Consider the following 18,270-nt stretch of genomic DNA (forward strand, 5'->3'; position numbering starts at 1 on the left):
CTGTAGAACGGACTCGGTTTATATCACAATACCTACATTTAGAGTCGGTTATTCATTCAGCCTAACGAGAAACTGTAGAACGGACTCGGTTTATATCACAATACCTACATTTAGAGTCGGTTATTCATTCAGTCTAATGAGAAACTGTAGAACGGACTCGGTTTATATCACAATACCTACATTTAGAGTCGGTTATTCATTCAGTCTAATGAGAAACTGTAGAACGGACTCGGTTTATATCACAATACCTACATTTAGAGTCGGTTATTCATTCAGTCTAATGAGAAACTGTAGAACGGACTCGGTTTATATCACAATACCTACATTTAGAGTCGGTTATTCATTCAGTCTAACGAGAAACTGTAGAACGGACTCGGTTTATATCACAAAAACTACATTTAGAGCCGGTTATTCATTCAGCCTAACGAGAAACTGTAGAACGGACTCGGTTTATATCACAATACCTACATTTAGAGCCGGTTATTCATTCAGCCTAACGAGAAACTGTAGAACGGACTCGGTTTATATCACAATACCTACATTTAGAGCCGGTTATTCATTCAGTCTAACGAGAAACTGTAGAACGGACTCGGTTTATATCACAATACCTACATTTAGAGTCGGTTATTCATTCAGTCTAACGAGAAACTGTAGAACGGACTCGGTTTATATCACAATACCTACATTTAGAGTCGGTTATTCATTCAGCCTAACGAGAAACTGTAGAACGGACTCGGTTTATATCACAATACCTACATTTAGAGTCGGTTATTCATTCAGCCTAACGAGAAACTGTAGAACGGACTCGGTTTATATCACAATACCTACATTTAGAGTCGGTTATTCATTCAGCCTAACGAGAAACTGTAGAACGGACTCGGTTTATATCACAATACCTACATTTAGAGTCGGTTATTCATTCAGCCTAATGAGAAACTGTAGAACGGACTCGGTTTATATCACAATACCTACATTTAGAGTCGGTTATTCATTCAGTCTAATGAGAAACTGTAGAACGGACTCGGTTTATATCACAATACCTACATTTAGAGTCGGTTATTCATTCAGCCTAATGAGAAACTGTAGAACAGACTCGGTTTATATCACAATACCTACATTTAGAGTCGGTTATTCATTCAGTCTAATGAGAAACTGTAGAACGGACTCGGTTTATATCACAATACCTACATTTAGAGCCGGTTATTCATTCAGTCTAATGAGAAACTGTAGAACGGACTCGGTTTATATCACAATACCTACATTTAGAGCCGGTTATTCATTCAGTCTAATGAGAAACTGTAGAACAGACTCGGTTTATATCACAATACCTACATTTAGAGTCGGTTATTCATTCAGTCTAATGAGAAACTGTAGAACGGACTCTGTTTATATCACAATACCTACATTTAGAGTCGGTTATTCATTCAGTCTAATGAGAAACTGTAGAACGGACTCGGTTTATATCACAATACCTACATTTAGAGTCGGTTATTCATTCAGTCTAATGAGAAACTGTAGAACGGACTCGGTTTATATCACAATACCTACATTTAGAGTCGGTTATTCATTCAGTCTAATGAGAAACTGTAGAACGGACTCGGTTTATATCACAATACCTACATTTAGAGTCGGTTATTCATTCAGTCTAATGAGAAACTGTAGAACGGACTCGGTTTATATCACAATACCTACATTTAGAGTCGGTTATTCATTCAGTCTAATGAGAAACTGTAGAACGGACTCGGTTTATATCACAATACCTACATTTAGAGTCGGTTATTCATTCAGTCTAATGAGAAACTGTAGAACGGACTCGGTTTATATCACAATACCTACATTTAGAGTCGGTTATTCATTCAGTCTAATGAGAAACTGTAGAACGGACTCGGTTTATATCACAATACCTACATTTAGAGTCGGTTATTCATTCAGTCTAATGAGAAACTGTAGAACGGACTCGGTTTATATCACAATACCTACATTTAGAGTCGGTTATTCATTCAGTCTAATGAGAAACTGTAGAACGGACTCGGTTTATATCACAATACCTACATTTAGAGTCGGTTATTCATTCAGTCTAACGAGAAACTGTAGAACAGACTCGGTTTATATCACAATACCTACATTTAGAGCCGGTTATTCATTCAGTCTAACGAGAAACTGTAGAACGGACTCGGTTTATATCACAATACCTACATTTAGAGCCGGTTATTCATTCAGCCTAACGAGAAACTGTAGAACGGACTCGGTTTATATCACAAAAACTACATTTAGAGCCGGTTATTCATTCAGCCTAACGAGAAGCTGTAGAACGGACTCGGTTTATATCACAATACCTACATTTAGAGCCGGTTATTCATTCAGCCTAACGAGAAACTGTAGAACGGACTCGGTTTATATCACAATACCTACATTTAGAGTCGGTTATTCATTCAGTCTAACGAGAAACTGTAGAACAGACTCGGTTTATATCACAATACCTACATTTAGAGCCGGTTATTCATTCAGTCTAACGAGAAACTGTAGAACGGACTCGGTTTATATCACAATACCTACATTTAGAGTCGGTTATTCATTCAGCCTAACGAGAAACTGTAGAACGGACTCGGTTTATATCACAATACCTACATTTAGAGTCGGTTATTCATTCAGCCTAATGAGAAACTGTAGAACGGACTCGGTTTATATCACAATACCTACATTTAGAGTCGGTTATTCATTCAGCCTAATGAGAAACTGTAGAACGGACTCGGTTTATATCACAATACCTACATTTAGAGTCGGTTATTCATTCAGTCTAATGAGAAACTGTAGAACGGACTCGGTTTATATCACAATACCTACATTTAGAGTCGGTTATTCATTCAGCCTAATGAGAAACTGTAGAACGGACTCGGTTTATATCACAATACCTACATTTAGAGTCGGTTATTCATTCAGCCTAATGAGAAACTGTAGAACGGACTCGGTTTATATCACAATACCTACATTTAGAGTCGGTTATTCATTCAGTCTAATGAGAAACTGTAGAACGGACTCGGTTTATATCACAATACCTACATTTAGAGTCGGTTATTCATTCAGCCTAATGAGAAACTAGAACGGACTCGGTTTATATCTCAGTAGATGTTTGCTGTATGCAGTTGGACAATGTTCTAGACGTTCTCAAGATGTCACGATTTTTATCACGCTAATAACATCCTATTTCTGACCTCTAATGACAGGTCATCAAAGAAACGAAGTACATCATTCTAGGCTGTGATGAACTCCAAGGTTACTGCCGTCCCGTCCATTTCGAGGCCAACAAGAATAACGTTAAACCGAACCTGAAAAATCCAGACTGCAAAAATCCGAAATACGGGAACCACACGGAATTTGCACATCCAGCTCCAGGCCTTCTAACACTGACCCTGCTGATTGCAGCCCTGACTCACTTTATAGGACTGTAATAACTGCCCTAAATTACATGCATGTTTGTGTTCTAGAGAAATTAATGAAACTAATAGAACCAGGACAATATGCAGCTTCGAGAAATTAAGAGAAATTATAACATTTTTTGACTTTTAATTACATAAAACCAGTGTGTTTTACACTATTATATTCAGTATATCTTATATTACATCTTATATCATATTGCATTCAGTATGATTTCCGCTCACCTTCCACTCGTGTAAATGTGATGCGACAATAAACGTGATTCAATTTTATTTGATTTTGTATTTTTTTCACCAGAGGGGGCGACAAAGCTTTAAATCCTTTAATTCAACACAACAGATGTTGAAAATGTATGCCTCAACAATAATGCCTGTCTTTCATAAGAGAGCTCATGTTCGTTTGCTCTTCGTTAGCATGAAGCTAAAACCATCACACACACACACACACACACACACACACACACACACACACACACACACACAGTGCTGTGGCAGAGCTTCGACTAGTCTCTTGGGGTTGGATCTCACCACAAAGCCAGAAAATCTGGGGGTACACAGGAATAAATTTGGGTTAAACGTGGGGGAATGTAGATTTATTTGGGTGGGAATAAACTGAGTGTGAATTCTATCAAGTCAGAACTCACAGCAGGGGGCGCTGGTGTGCTCTGAGGAACAGCGAGTTGTGTGCGTGAATAGCACATTACATGCAGTAACAATAAACCTCTTACAAGACAAAACTTCTGTTAAACCAGATTATACTTCAGCTTTAAAAGATCTTAGATCCTGGAGGTACTGTCTTCTAACAACGTAGTTTCTTGTACTCACTTATCTTCTGCGTTATTATATTGCTGGAACATCATCAACACAGTCAAACTCATCCCAGACTGGATTGAGCGTGTCGGGCGTCGCTGCACTCACGGCTCTTTCAGTGGGATTTCGGAGATCATCCAGTGCTGTGGAACCAGCGACGGGCTGTTGGAGCGTCACTGCCCACGAAAATCCTGCTGCCCAGTTCTGACGGATTCACTCTGATTGACGTGGAGAACGCAGAACACTCTGCTCAGGGGTCTCAGCTCCTCTCAGACTGAAGGAGCCGGTCTATGACCTCCTCTTACAGTTGGATTGTGATTGGTTCCTCGGCGCCTCACGGCTATAAAAATATGGCGCTTTGAAATCGGATGAATCTTTCGGAATCACCCTGTAAAAGCTCTGTTGAGCCCTTATTTTCATCCACGGATTCACCCAATTTTTTTCCTTCTGCTTGGCTTTTTTTTGTGCAGAAAGCAACACCACCAGCAGATCACCCTCCCTGTCATCCGGCATGTGCGTTTAGATCTAAAGCCACGTTAGTTCGCAAGAAACTCCTGCTGGGGTCTGAGAAACGGGAACGTCGGTAAATCGAACTGTTACAGAAGTGATCAAATGGGTCCTTTTTCCGTTCTAAAGTAAAACACTTAGTAACTGTTAGTTGAGGCATAAAATGAGCTGTTGCTTAATGTAATGACAGCTATTATATAAAACCTGGTAGAACACTTCTCAGACACCTGCTCTAATATTAGAGTAATAATAATAATAATAATAATAATAAAAACAATAATAATCACCGGCAATAGAGAAAATATATTACAGCACTGTAATATTCTTTTATTACCAAACCAATGGCATTAATAATAAAAGTGAAAACATACAATGTTTCAAAGTGTTCTTGCTGTCCTGTGAAAACAGAAGTGAAATGAAAGGCCTTCACGTTGCGACTGGTCTCCTGGAGTTGTAGACCTTCACCCCGTTCTGCATGGATGACCGGGCATGTTTGGTCAGCAAAGCTCCTGTCGTTTGTTTCTCTCCACACAAATCCCTGTTTGAGGATTAAGAAAAGGGCAGGAATCATTCAAGAAAACCTTCAAGTGATTCATTTGGCCAAAAAAAAAAAAAATCCCATGAACTTATTTTCCAAAAGGAAAGAGGTTCCATGATTAGCTCATAGGTACGGTGAGTGACTGACCACATCTCCAAGCAAAAAAATAACATCATGAATAATAAATACAGCAATTCTGCAGTGCTTCAGGTTAAAAACTGTTACACGGCCACAAAACACCGCTGTCGAAAGAAAACCATGCGTCCACAATCCTAACTTTACAGGAGAAGGAAAAGGAATTTCCTTCTAACGCAAGTCAACGGAATCAGGCGTAATTCTGGGCCGCTCATCACGAAGTTTAGACAAAAGTGGAGATGCAAGGTTTTGTCCCGACAGCAGCGACGCTCAGCCGGGTAAACAAGCACGCATACGTAAACGGTTCATATTAAAAAGTCGGAAGTTGTGGAGTTTCTACTACAGAGAACACACAAGTATAGTTATCTTCATATTTTAGCGCTCAATTTACGCACTTTTGTGTAATTTATTGGGAAAAAAACAAAACATGAGATGTGCTGTAACTTTTGCTAACTTTTTAATACGTTAAATTCAGCAAATTAACAGTAACTGCGTTAAAATAAGCAGCAGTGTGTTCACTGTAGAGGGTGTCAACAACAAAAGGTGGAAATTGACCAGGCTGCGGAAACTACTGCACAGGACTGTATCTGCATGACGCTGTTAAGCGTAAAGGTCAGAAAGTCACAAACTGAAATCTACGTGAAAGTTAAGTGACCAATACAGCAAAAATAACATAATTCAAGACGTTTTTCACAATACATGACGTCCCAATAATTCTTCTGATAATAACGCGCCGTTTTTAATCAAATACGCAGTTGACGAACGTTTTTACGTCCGAGACTTGCTCAGAAAAGCACACCGTGAGGTCATTTATCACGATAATGATAAAGATCGTCATACCACCTGTATGTAGCTGTAGTGGGTGGAGAACCTGAAGCGCTCGTTCAGTCGTCTTTCAATTTTCATAAACATTTACAACAATAACAGCAGCGGGAGTTTCATCTGTGGCTGAATCAGTGTGGTCACTCACTGTATATATGGCTCAATGTCATCGTGTGCCCATTTCTCCCTCATGCTGAAGAGAGCATTGAAGCGCGCCAGCGTTTCCTCGGGCAGGTCCTCCACCCTCAGCAGGGAGATGGTCTCAGGTCTGGAGTTTCGGTCCACCAGAGCCAAACCCTGACCAGCAGAGGGACAGAAAGACGACCGTAACGAAGCCGCTCACTGTAAACTCAGCTCCAGTAACGGATACGGCTGTTCAGTAACTCTTACTGATGCTCCAACAAGCAATTCAGTCAGAATCTCTAATACGTATGTGTGTGTTCTCTCACTCTGAGCTGGTCCAGTCTGGTGCCCATGCCCTCAGGCACGCTCTGCTGCCACACCTCCTGAAACTCAGACAGGTTGAACTTGACGGCGTTCTGCAGCAGCATCTGAGCCATGGCCCTGCACACTTTATCCTCATCCAGAGCATACACAACCTCACCTTCTGAGAGAGGAGGAGACAGATATGAGGGGCATTCCCATCACTATTGCATCTAGACTCACAGGAAGGAAGGAAAACCGGGAATCTTCTATATAGAATTGGCTTTTAGCGAAGGATTTATTTATGCTTTGGATCAAAATAATGGTGGTTCAGAGGTGGCCACCACCACCACCACCACCACCACGCTGAGAAAGAGAACAGGGAACAAGACGACTAATTTAATCTTAAAACAGCTTCAAAAGAAAAAGTGTTGAAAATGTAACACATAATAGTTTCCCAAAGTATGAAATTCCCAAAGCTTTCTGAAGCAGGATTTGCCTATAACGGATCAAGAACTCGTTTTTTTTTTATTTATATATATAAATGCCTGGATATTTTGGATTTTGGAACTCCCATCTAGCACAGGAGGCACTACTGAGACACAACTGCTTTAGCGTTTTCATTTAGAGAAGAAACAGTCGTGAACCCACACCAGCAGGAGCGAACCAACACACATTGGGAACCAAAGGTAAAAGAACACTGAAAGAGTGAGTTACTCAGCATTATTTATACGATTTACATTACAGAAATCCATTAAACCCGTTAACATTAAAACACCAAGCCTATTTGAACACACCTCTGCTGACCAGTGCAGGAGGGCGAAGAAGACAAACGGCGTACTACTGTACATTTATGGCCTAGAGTATCTAGTGGCCAATGTACGGATACACCTATATGGAATCACTGGGCTGCAAACAACGGCTGTTTAACAGTCAATCATTTATGTTTAATAGTCAATTACTTATGTAATAATCAACTAATCATATGTGGCTTGTCAACACGAAGAGCTGTAACAGCAAAATGCTTTGCAAACTGCACTTTAGCGAAATGCTGCCCTCTTCTGGTCAAGTCATTAACTCGCACTCGGTTGGACGTCTCTTTGAAAACATAAATGAAAAACTGACATCTGAAATATCTGTTACCGTTTTTTCACTGTCAATATTATCGATATGTTAAATAATTATTTCAGCCCTAAATTTTACTCCGCAGAGCTGAAGCACCACAACATCAACTAAGACCCCCTGTTATTAGTTGTAATGACCAGCATTAGAATAATATACTCACCAACAATAAAAGAAAATATTTAGGACTTTTTAAAAGTTAAACTGAAAGCAAGTGTGCAATAAAATGAAAACACTGACCCTCTGTGTCACATCGCCTTCCATAACAGTTGAGGCAGTGTTCAATCATTGCTCTGTAAAAGACACGAGAGTTAATATAAACTCAACTTAAGCTCTAAAAGGACCCCCATGGACCCTCACAGAGCAGGTACTGTTTGGGTGGTGGCTCATTCTCAGCACTGCAGTAACACTGACATGGTGGTGGTGTGTTAGTGTGTGTTGTGCTGGTCTGAGTGGATCAGACACAGCAGTGCTGCTGGAGTTTTTAAACCCCTCAGTGTCACTGCTGGACTGAACCAAAAATATCCAGCCGACAGCGTCCTGTGGGCAGCGTCCTGTGGGCAGCGTCCTGTGGGCAGCGTCCTGTGGGCAGCGTCCTGTGACCACTGATGAAGGACTAGAGGACGACCAACACAAACTGTGCAGCAGCAGATGAGCTGTCGTCTCTGACTTTACATCTACAAGGTGCACCGACGAGGTAGGAGTGTCTAATAGAGTGGACAGTGAGTGGACACAGTGTTTAAAAACTCCAGCAGCACTGCTGTGTCTGATCCACTCGCACCAGCACAACACACACTAACACACCACCACCACGTCACTGCAGTGCTGAGAATGACTCACCACCCAAATAGTACCTGCACTGTGGGGGTCCTGTCCACTGAAGAACAGGGTAACAGAGTATCAGAGAAACAGATGGACTACAGTCTGTAACTGTAGAACTACAGAGGGGAACTGAACGGTCAGTGGAGCTGATAAAGTGGACAGTGAGCAGCGAAACAAGGAGTTGGTCAGAACGCTACACCTGATCTGTGTATGAAACTCCTACAGTTCTAATATTGTTGACCTGATGACCTGAAAACATATGGAGTAAACGGTCCATGTGTGTAATTACAGACTGCACGGGCTCATCACTCACGTGGGCTCTAGCGGCCCGAGCTCCTCCAGACACGTTCTCAGAGGAACTCTGCTGAAGGACCACGATTCTGAATCCACCAGCTGAGTCACGTGACCCAGCAGCTTCAGGTCATAATCAAAATCCAGAATCCGCCAGTATCCTGAAAAACACGACAAAGACGCTCAGGCTGAAAAACTCCAAATGAAGACAGTCAGGCCAGCAGAGCAGCTCTTCAGGCTCTAGAACACTAAAATCAATAAAGAACAGCGCCGTGAATGGACAGTTACAAGAAGCCACAACATGTGAAAGCTGAAAGCAGGTCCACACATTTCACATAAAAATCCTACATCTCAACTCCAGTGTCCTCATCAATAAGACAGAATGCTGAGCAGCTACGTACAGAAACAAGGAATTTTTTTTCCTTGGGGGGGTGATGGAGGGAGTACGGCTGAATTTGGCTAATTTGCATGAAAACTCACAAACAGTGAAACAGGTAACAAGTTTAGATATCAAACCCCTGTGGGGGGTCCAGGGGCTTTGCTCCTAAAATAAAATTATGGGGAAATTCTGGTGAATTCTGAGAGTAAAATACATTCCAAACACATGTTAAAGCACTACCGTTTTCCAGGCACTTTGACTTTTCTTATAAATCTATTCCAGACCATACACCAAGGTCAAAAGGTCAACTGGTGCCAAATTTAGAGACCCCTGTTCAACAATCACAAAGAGAGGCCATTCTAAAACCCACCCATCACGTGTGTTCTTTTAAAAGGCCTATACTGGCTCCATAAGGCATAAAGTGCTTGGACCCCTATGATTGCCGCTTGCAGTGTTATATACTAATGTTCGTTTAGCATTCATAGTAATTTCAACAGCAATAAACATGATCTACATCACTTTTAGTACAAAACGAACCTCAAAAAGAAAAGAAATCTCGGCAATGTTTGCCTCTTTTAAAAATTTGGTTCCCTTCTGTTCCAGAAAGGTTCCATTTATCAGCACCACTGAGGAGACAGATTCCAGTATCGTTGGCCAAGTTAATGCCATCCAGTCCTGAACGCTCAACTTAGAAAACTAAAACACTAGTGGACTGGCCATGATCTGCCACTGGGGAGGATTCTTCTTCAGAGATCGGACAGTGTAGTGGGTAACACCTCTGCCTTCTACGCTGTAGGCTGGGGTTCAATCCCCCACCTGGGTAAACACCCTACACTATACCAATAAGAGTCCTTGGGCAAGACTCCCAACACCACCTTGGCCTGCCTGTGTAAAATGATCAAATTGTAAGTCGCTCTGGATAAGAGAGGCAACCAAATGCCATAAACGTAAATCTTCCCATCTTAGCTTACCATCAATTTCACAGGCATGAATTTTCTGAAGGTGGGCTTCGATTTCCTCTCGGCTTGCTTGGATTCTCTCCAGAAAGTCCTCCATTGTAAACTGGAAAACAGCAGCATTCAAACTTTGGCAGGAATATTTTATCACAACACTTCCAGACATTTTTACGGTGCACAATACGCATCACTATAGAGTTCCTCTGAGATTTAATAAGCTGGAACAGATGAAATAGAACCTGTAATACTACAAATACTTCTAGAGATACTCTAAAAAACTCAAACCATGATTTTATTCAATGTTTCTCCAGCTACACCGCAACAAATCCACCGGACTAAATATGCTTTGTAATGAAACATGTAGCACATCGTGAAATAATTTATCATGATAGCAATAAAATATCAACTTATTGCCGACCTCTAAGTCAGACTCCAGGTCTCTGCTCGCAGCTTGTGGTTTAGGAGCTGTACCTTGTTCTCAGGAGCCTCTTCCTCCGTGCCGACTGGGGGACCAGTGTATGGACTCTCCATGAGGAGCTTCTTCAGTTTCTTTAACTTCGGCCGCTGGCGTTTCAGCTCCCAGTAGCTGCTAGCGTAGCCCCAAATCTGACAGCACACAGGCGTTATTACGGAGAGGTCATCACAGCAGGAACTGACCATGCAGACAGACCGTCTGTGCACGCTGACTGACCACCTGCTTTCAACTGATTTCAGTACTGAAGGGCTCAATTGTGGCTTCAATGTAGTAAACAGTGGCCTCAGTGTAGTAAATACTAAGTTGTGGCCTCAATGTTGTAAAATGTTGCCTCAGTACATTAACTTGTGGCCTCAGAATATTAATTTGTGGCATCAATATAGTAAATTATGGCCTCAATACAGTAACTCGAGGCACCAATATGATAATTCATGGCCTCAAAATATTCATTTGTGGCCTCAATATATCAAAAACTGCCTCAGTATGGTAATTTGTGGCCTCAATATAGTAACTCAAGGCCCCAGTATTATAATTCATGGCCTCAGAATACTAATTTGTGGCCTCGATATATTAAACAGCCTCAGTATAGTAGTTTGTGGCACCAATATAGTAAGTAGTTGCACAGCACCTCTCGGTCAGAAAGAGGCTAGTTTATTATAGTGATTATTATTTACATGGCCATTCGAATACATTTAGTATTTGGACGCTTCAGCTGTTTATGGAACTACTAAAACAGCGGCCTAAACTGATCTCGCCTCACTGCTGCCTTCCACAACAGAGCAAACGCCACGGGGCTGGGCCTGCTGCACACTCTCAACCCAGGTCATATTATCTAAACCTGAAGCCATTTTCCAGGTAAGGAGCTCCAGACACCATCAAACCTTTGAGTCCTGCAGTGAGACGGTCAGAGATTTACTCAGTGTTTTCATGACTTAATAAACAGATATAAAAAATATAATAATCTTTTGTCATTAATCTGATCAACACGTTTATTTGAGTAATCAGATAATGGGGAAACTCCAGATCTACACCAAGTCAAGTCAAGGCAGCTTTATTGTCAGTACGTACAGGACACACAGTGGACTGAAGCTGCGTTACTCTGAGACCCCACGGCGTAGCGATAAGATTCAACAGGAAACAGGAAAAGTGTCAATTTAAATAGACGCTAAAAAACACTGATCGTAAAAATAAACATTAACAGAATAAAAAACAACAGAAACATAAGAAGCTCCTGAAATGCTGAATTCCGGAAAAACTGAGCTGCTTTTAATCGGCTCAGTCACTGATATCCAGCTCATCTGTCCTCGGCATCGACATCGACGGGATTCTAGCAGCACCTGCTCCCCACGTCCAGAGCCTCGGAGTTATCTCTGACCCTTCGCTCTCTTTTGGCATCCACATCAGTTCCGTTGCTAAGACAGCAGTTTTCCACCTTGGCTATATTTCTCGTCTCGGCCCGTTTCTCAGCCAAGCCGACGTGGAAACGCTTGGGCATTAGCGACATCACGACTGGACGACTGCAATGTTCCCTTTTCTGGCCTCCCTGTCAAAACTGCTGGGATCGTCATCTTTTCAAAAAAGAATGACCACATCATCCCTGTCCTTCAGAGTCTTCACTGGCTGCCCATTACATTCCGTGTCCAGGACAAAGTTCTCCTTATAACGTATAAAGCTCTGCACAGTCCGGCTCCTCGATACTCGGCAGAGCTTCTTCATCGATATGTCCCACCCCGCAGTTTGAGATTGCAAAATCCAGGCATTCTTCATGTTCCTCGATTTAAATTGGCTTCTATGGGTGGTCGAACATTTAATGTAGCAGCTCCCAAGTTATGGAATATCATCCCACAGTCTATTCGGGATGCAACCTGTCTGTCTTCATTCAGACCTCTGGTAAAGACGTGTTTTCACTGTGTTATTGTTGCTCCGTTTATACTTGAATGTTTACCTTTATTGTCCGTTTGACAATTGTGACTGGGCTTATGGAGCGGTCAAAGAGAAGGGTGTGTACAGGAGTCGGACAGCAATCGGATTTCGGCTTTAGAGCCGGGCAAGAAACTCTCAGAAGAAGACGTGACGTAAGTCTCAGACTTCATGCATGGCACCTGAAAATATGAACATTCAGCGTCTAGAAGATGAAGAATATTCAAATCCTTCATTTGGTCGAGCATCTGGTTTCAGCGTCGCTCCAAAAGTGAAACAAGGAGGGGGTCATAACATCATGCCTGACCGGTGTATATTAAGATGTGTCCCACTGTCCAGATGATACAGGTGTGACATCACAACATACACAAAAGCGTTTTGGATCTCAGGCCTACCTGTGCGTGGACCAGCTGAGGGTGCTTTGGGTGGTCACCGAGCTGATCTGGGGTTCTGCATCCTGGCACGAACAGCAGCAGGTTGGACGTGTCCGCTATTTTCAGGTCGTACGTTTTGTCTTCGCTGCACAGGACGGCATGCTCGTCTTTGTCTCCCCGGATTGTGAGACTGAAGAACAGGATGAGAAAATAACGAGCGCTTGTAATTCTGGCTGTAACCATAACGTGATCACGAAGCTCCACGTTCTACCTTAAATGGCTCAAGCGGAGAAGTTCAGTATTGAGAAGACTTCAGTCTGAAACAGACAGAGAGCAGGAGGAGAGACGCCAGCCTGTCTACACAGACCTACAGAGCCCCTACAGCGACACGGGCACTGCGTTTTACTGCGGCGTGGCCATGAATTCATATATAAAGGCCACAAGATAAATTTCTCAAAACTCATGGTCTCAGTATAATAAAACGTGGGCTCAAAATAGTAAACCGTGACTTTAATACAGTAACTTGTGGCCTCGGTAATGTAACTTGTGGCCTCTGTATTGTAACTTGTGGCCCCGGTATTGTAACTTGTGGCCCCGGTATTGTAACTTGTGGCCCCGGTATTGTAACTTGTGGCCTCGGTATAGTAACTTGTGGCCTCTGTAATGTAACTTGTGGCCTCGGTAATGTAACTTGTGGCCTCGGTATAGTAACTTGTGGCCCCGGTAATGTAACTTGTGGCCCCGGTATTGTAACTTGTGGCCCCGGTATTGTAACTTGTGGCACCGGTATTGTAACTTGTGGCCCCGGTATTGTAACTTGTGGCCTCGGTATAGTAACTTGTGGCCTCGGTATAGTAACTTGTGGCCTCAATATACTAAACTATGGGCAAATAGTAAATTGTGGCTTCAGTACAGTAATCAGTGGCCTCAATATATTAATCTGTATATTAATATTGTAATATTAGCCTTAATACAGTAAATTGTGGTTATATTATTTTGGCACCTCTATATACTTGATAAATAATTAATAATAATAACAACAACAACTGCAGCCTCATTATAGTAATTAGTGATCTCAATACTGTATATTCTGGCCTCAATACAATAAATTGAGAACTCAGCATAATAAATTGTGACCTTAATGGCGTAATTAGTGGCCTCAACATAGTAAATTGTGGCCTTAGTATACTAACTTATGGCCTCAATATAGTAATTTTGGCCTTAATATTGTAATAAGCGACTTCAATATAATAGACTGTGGCCTAAATATATTAAATTGTGGCCTTGGTCTAGTAATCTGTGGCACTGATGTATTATGTGGCCTCAATATAGTAAATTGTGACCATACCTTATTAAAAATGAAATGTCACCTCATGTCACCTTAATAACAAGCTCATTCCTGCTGGAAAAGACCATTAGAACCATGAGGATTAAAACCTGATGGATTTACTTTCCAATCCGCATTGGCCTATTGGTTACCATTAGAAACCACTAGTTTCCTGTAGGGCACCTTTAGATCCCATTAGGAATCCATCAAATGCATCTGGAACCAGTCTCAGAACAACTGTTAAACCATTTATACTGTGGCATCAACCCATCAGGAAAACACAGAACACCATCGGTCACCAGCAGGAACCAGCAGAACTTTTAATGGTTTGTATTATTTCCAGCAGGAAGAGCAGAGTTAAAGCATTTTTAAAGAAGCAAAGGGACGTTTGTCACCTCTTTCCAGCCTCGATGTGTCTGCAGAGCGTGTCGTCCAGCTCCATGAGGCTGTAATCGCCGGACGACGCGTTTTCTCCGAAAGACAGGCAGTGAGTGACCGCCTGCAGGTCCTCCTCCTTCAGCTTGGCGATCTGCAGAGTAGCCCGAACCTCGTCCAGCGTCCTCATGCTTTATTTCTGACCGTGCCGTCTGATTACTCGAGCTAGAAAGGTGGGAGATGTTAGATCGGCCTCCCAGCTTTGTTGTGAGGGGCCGGCGCTCAACTTTCCCGCAAAATATTCAGCGGAAAAACACGTTTGAGTGACAGTCGCGCCGGCCTATGAGCGAATTCAGCGCAATACACCAGGCATCCGCGGGATGTCGCTGTTTCCCATGTGCAAAATAAATAAATATTTACCTTTATTTTTCAAAATAAGAGTTGAATTATTGAATTCAGTTGAACTAAATTATTGCTATAAACTGCCAATTTGATACTGAATTCTTAAATATTAGCTTATATATTACCATCATAATTACAAGATTAAAATATATTTACTTTGATTTCAACATTTTTACATTTCAAGTCCAGATTGTTGTTCTTATTTTAGAAGTGACTTTTGCAAAGCTTAAAAAGGCCAATTGGACTGAAATTAGAAACGTAAGTACATTATTTTTAAAATACGACGATTGAATTGTTGGATATGAATTTGTGAACACTGGGAAATAGTCAAAGAAATATTTCAAAGAAATGAGTTTCAAAACAAATACTTCCAGGCTATAATTTCAGCCTTCAGTTATTATGAATTCAGTAGCTTTTAAAAATTGATTTTTAATATATTTTTATGTTGTATTTATATTTATATGCGTACATCAATATATTGTTTTTTAAAATCTTGTTACATTCATTTCCATTGCAAGAAAATCATGTTTCTCCTTTCTGCTGTGAGAAGTGATGGTATAAGAATATTTCATTACAAGTAAGAAAGTAAGAAAATTTTGGGCTCAGTTGTTCTCCTTCTGCAAACTTCTCCTTCCACAGGTCTCTTATTTGACACGTCATTCTCAGTTATTTTCGTACTGTAACAGTAAATACTATTTCCTGGCTTGTTTAGTGTGGCTTTTAAGTGAGCTCTGCCAAAGATGAAGCCAGCCCTTCACTGCTTCACTGAATGGATGTGTTTACACCAGTCATCCACTAGATGTCCCTGTTTCACTGTTTTTAATTTTTGTCGCTATGCTCTTAAAGGGGAAAGTCATCCAGTTTATCATGGCTCAGACGTCTTTACAGTGGTGGTGATGGGAACCAGGCGTCGCCATGACTACAACACAGACATAGACACTTTGTTTACCATCCAGAACCACCAGAGAACCTACACGACTCTTCTGAGCTTATATGGAATGTTGATGATGGAAAACAGTGGAAAATCTGGAATAATGAGTTTTCTTTGGGGACTATTTTACCGCACAGCGCCCTGCATGTCTCCCTCCACCATGAATGGAGTTGAAGTTCTATAAACTCTCATAAAACAGCGTCTCAGTCATCAGGCAGTGAATTCAGAACCAGTTCATGTAGGAACTTTCTGTGAGGAGCTTTTAGAGGGGGACATCTCATAGTTATGACCTGGCATCTAATAATTATGACCTATTATCTTATTATTGTGACTTAGCATCTAATAACATGACTTTTCATCTCATAATGATGTCAGTATCTAATAATTATGACTTATTATCTCATAACCATCTCATAATGTCCTAATATCTCACAATTAGGACCTGAATTCTAATAGTTCTGACTTATTAGCTCATAATGATGACTTATTATGAGTGTCTCATTACAGTGTCTTCATGATTATCTCATAATAATAGTTATGAATTTGCATCTCATATTTATGACTTACCTTTTCATAATTATGACTTACTGTCTCATGACTGTGGCTTAATACCTCTTAATAACGTCTTAATATCTCACAATTATCACTCCCCATCTCAGAATTATGAGAGGAATTTTATTATCTTTGATCAAATGATCACGAGGCCGTAATTACTATGATACACTAAGCCATCATTCTGAGAAATTCTTACTGAATTCTTACTTTATATATTTTTCTTTGTACATTTCTTTCGTAAAATATATATCAACATATCATTTCCAGTGTTTTTATTATATTTTATTTTTATTAAAATGTATGTGTTTTTATTTTTTATTGTGCAGTAAAGCACTGGTGGATCTGAACGCTAAGCCCCGCCCCCTCTGATCAACTCCCCCAATGAGGGCGGTCGGTGCAGCTCGCCCTGCTCAGGGGCAAAAAACGTGCTTTCGGAGCGAGATAGTAAACAACCTGCGGTCAGTGGGGCGAGCTGGACGCTGGAGGAGTCCATTCATTTAGACCTCCATCTGCAGATCCTGTCGTTAGGAGACGCTCCTGCCTTTGGACCCATAAGTGGATGTTCTGTGGTTGGAAGAGGTGGATCTGCTTTCTTAATGGAGCACAACGGGCACACGTTCACGCCTGTGAATGGGATTTAAAAGCCAGTGAGTGACATTAGAGCGTTGGGGGATTCAGATCGACGAGGTAACGCATTGCATTCATTGAGAAAATGACCATTACTGACCTATAGACGAGTCAGTGTTATTAGAAAGGCTATTAATGGGTTAATTTTCTATGCTCAGCGTGCACTCAAAGCCTAAAATGCTCAACAATACCATTCACTTGCTTTGAAGCTTCTAAGTTGTCTTCTGATTGGAACTCTCCGTTCCACCTTAAATGGTGCAGCAGTTACATTCTGGCGCCTCAGGCGCCAGAATGTAACTGCTGCACCATTTAAGGTGGAACGGAGAGTTCCAATCAGAAGCTGGAGAATATGCAGTTTTAGCACTTTGTGATGGAAATAGGTTATAACACCATTCCAGTTTGCTCAAATATAGTGTCACCTGCTTAATATTAATGATAAAAATTGTGCTATTTTTACTCTGCGCTGCTTATTTGGCTTGGCAGATGGATGGTGTTGGGAACAGCATGCAGAAGAAGGCAGCTGAACTGGAGCGGATGGCAGAGGTTCTGGTTACTGGAGAGCAGCTGAGGTAGGAGTGGCTGGAGAAGATCCTGCAATGAGCCAATGCTAAACAAAAGGCCTGCAAGCTCCCATACAGGTTCCAGCACTCCCAAAAAAAAGAGGTCTTGCGCAATCCGCTTGCATTTTAACAGCGGCCTAATTCCAGGCGCATGCCGAGGGCCTTCCCGCCAGGCAGAGGGAATTTCTTATATACGCACAATAAACCTCATGTAGTTGTTTCTGAGACTTTGAGGCAGCCTGTGATTCATAATAATTTGGCCTTCAAAATAAATGCCACTGCCGTTTTTAGCTGTGCAGCGTATTTTTGTCCACGTTCACAGGCAAGAGTTTGTCATACAGTGTCAGGAATCACATGACTGAGGCAAATAAAGGTTACTTAACAGCTTGACTCAAGAGGCAAGGCAAGAGGGCGTGCGGCTTGGACGATGCTAACTGGCCTTTTGGGACTTGGGCCTAGTGGTTTCTAGGAACTGAAAGAAACCC

General features: G+C 41.5%; 2 protein-coding genes across 2 annotated transcripts in view; one reads left to right on the forward strand and one right to left on the reverse strand.

Annotated features, from left to right (window-relative positions):
* Positions 1-5,044: 5,044 nt before the first annotated feature.
* dscc1 (DNA replication and sister chromatid cohesion 1) lies at positions 5,045-15,024 on the reverse strand. The gene is made up of 9 exons (XM_017686983.2): positions 14,731-15,024; positions 13,030-13,198; positions 10,711-10,845; positions 10,255-10,345; positions 8,927-9,065; positions 8,032-8,084; positions 6,696-6,853; positions 6,395-6,543; positions 5,045-5,289 (listed from the first exon to the last, which is right to left on the reverse strand). The coding sequence occupies exons 1-9, from the start codon at positions 14,898-14,900 to the stop codon at positions 5,178-5,180; spliced, it is 1,176 nt and encodes a 391-aa protein (XP_017542472.1). The 5' UTR covers positions 14,901-15,024; the 3' UTR covers positions 5,045-5,177.
* A 1,989-nt stretch (positions 15,025-17,013) lies between these two features.
* deptor (DEP domain containing MTOR-interacting protein) overlaps positions 17,014-18,270 on the forward strand; it is a 42,005-nt gene continuing 40,748 nt past the window's right edge. Inside the window, exons 1-2 of the mRNA XM_017686984.2 lie at positions 17,014-17,285; positions 17,709-17,794. Coding sequence (XP_017542473.1) covers positions 17,709-17,794 — 86 coding nt within the window. The 5' untranslated portion in view covers positions 17,014-17,285. The remainder of the gene's footprint in view (positions 17,286-17,708; positions 17,795-18,270) is intronic.

This window comes from Pygocentrus nattereri, chromosome 3 (assembly GCF_015220715.1).
Source record: "Pygocentrus nattereri isolate fPygNat1 chromosome 3, fPygNat1.pri, whole genome shotgun sequence".
NCBI lineage: Eukaryota > Metazoa > Chordata > Actinopteri > Characiformes > Serrasalmidae > Pygocentrus > Pygocentrus nattereri.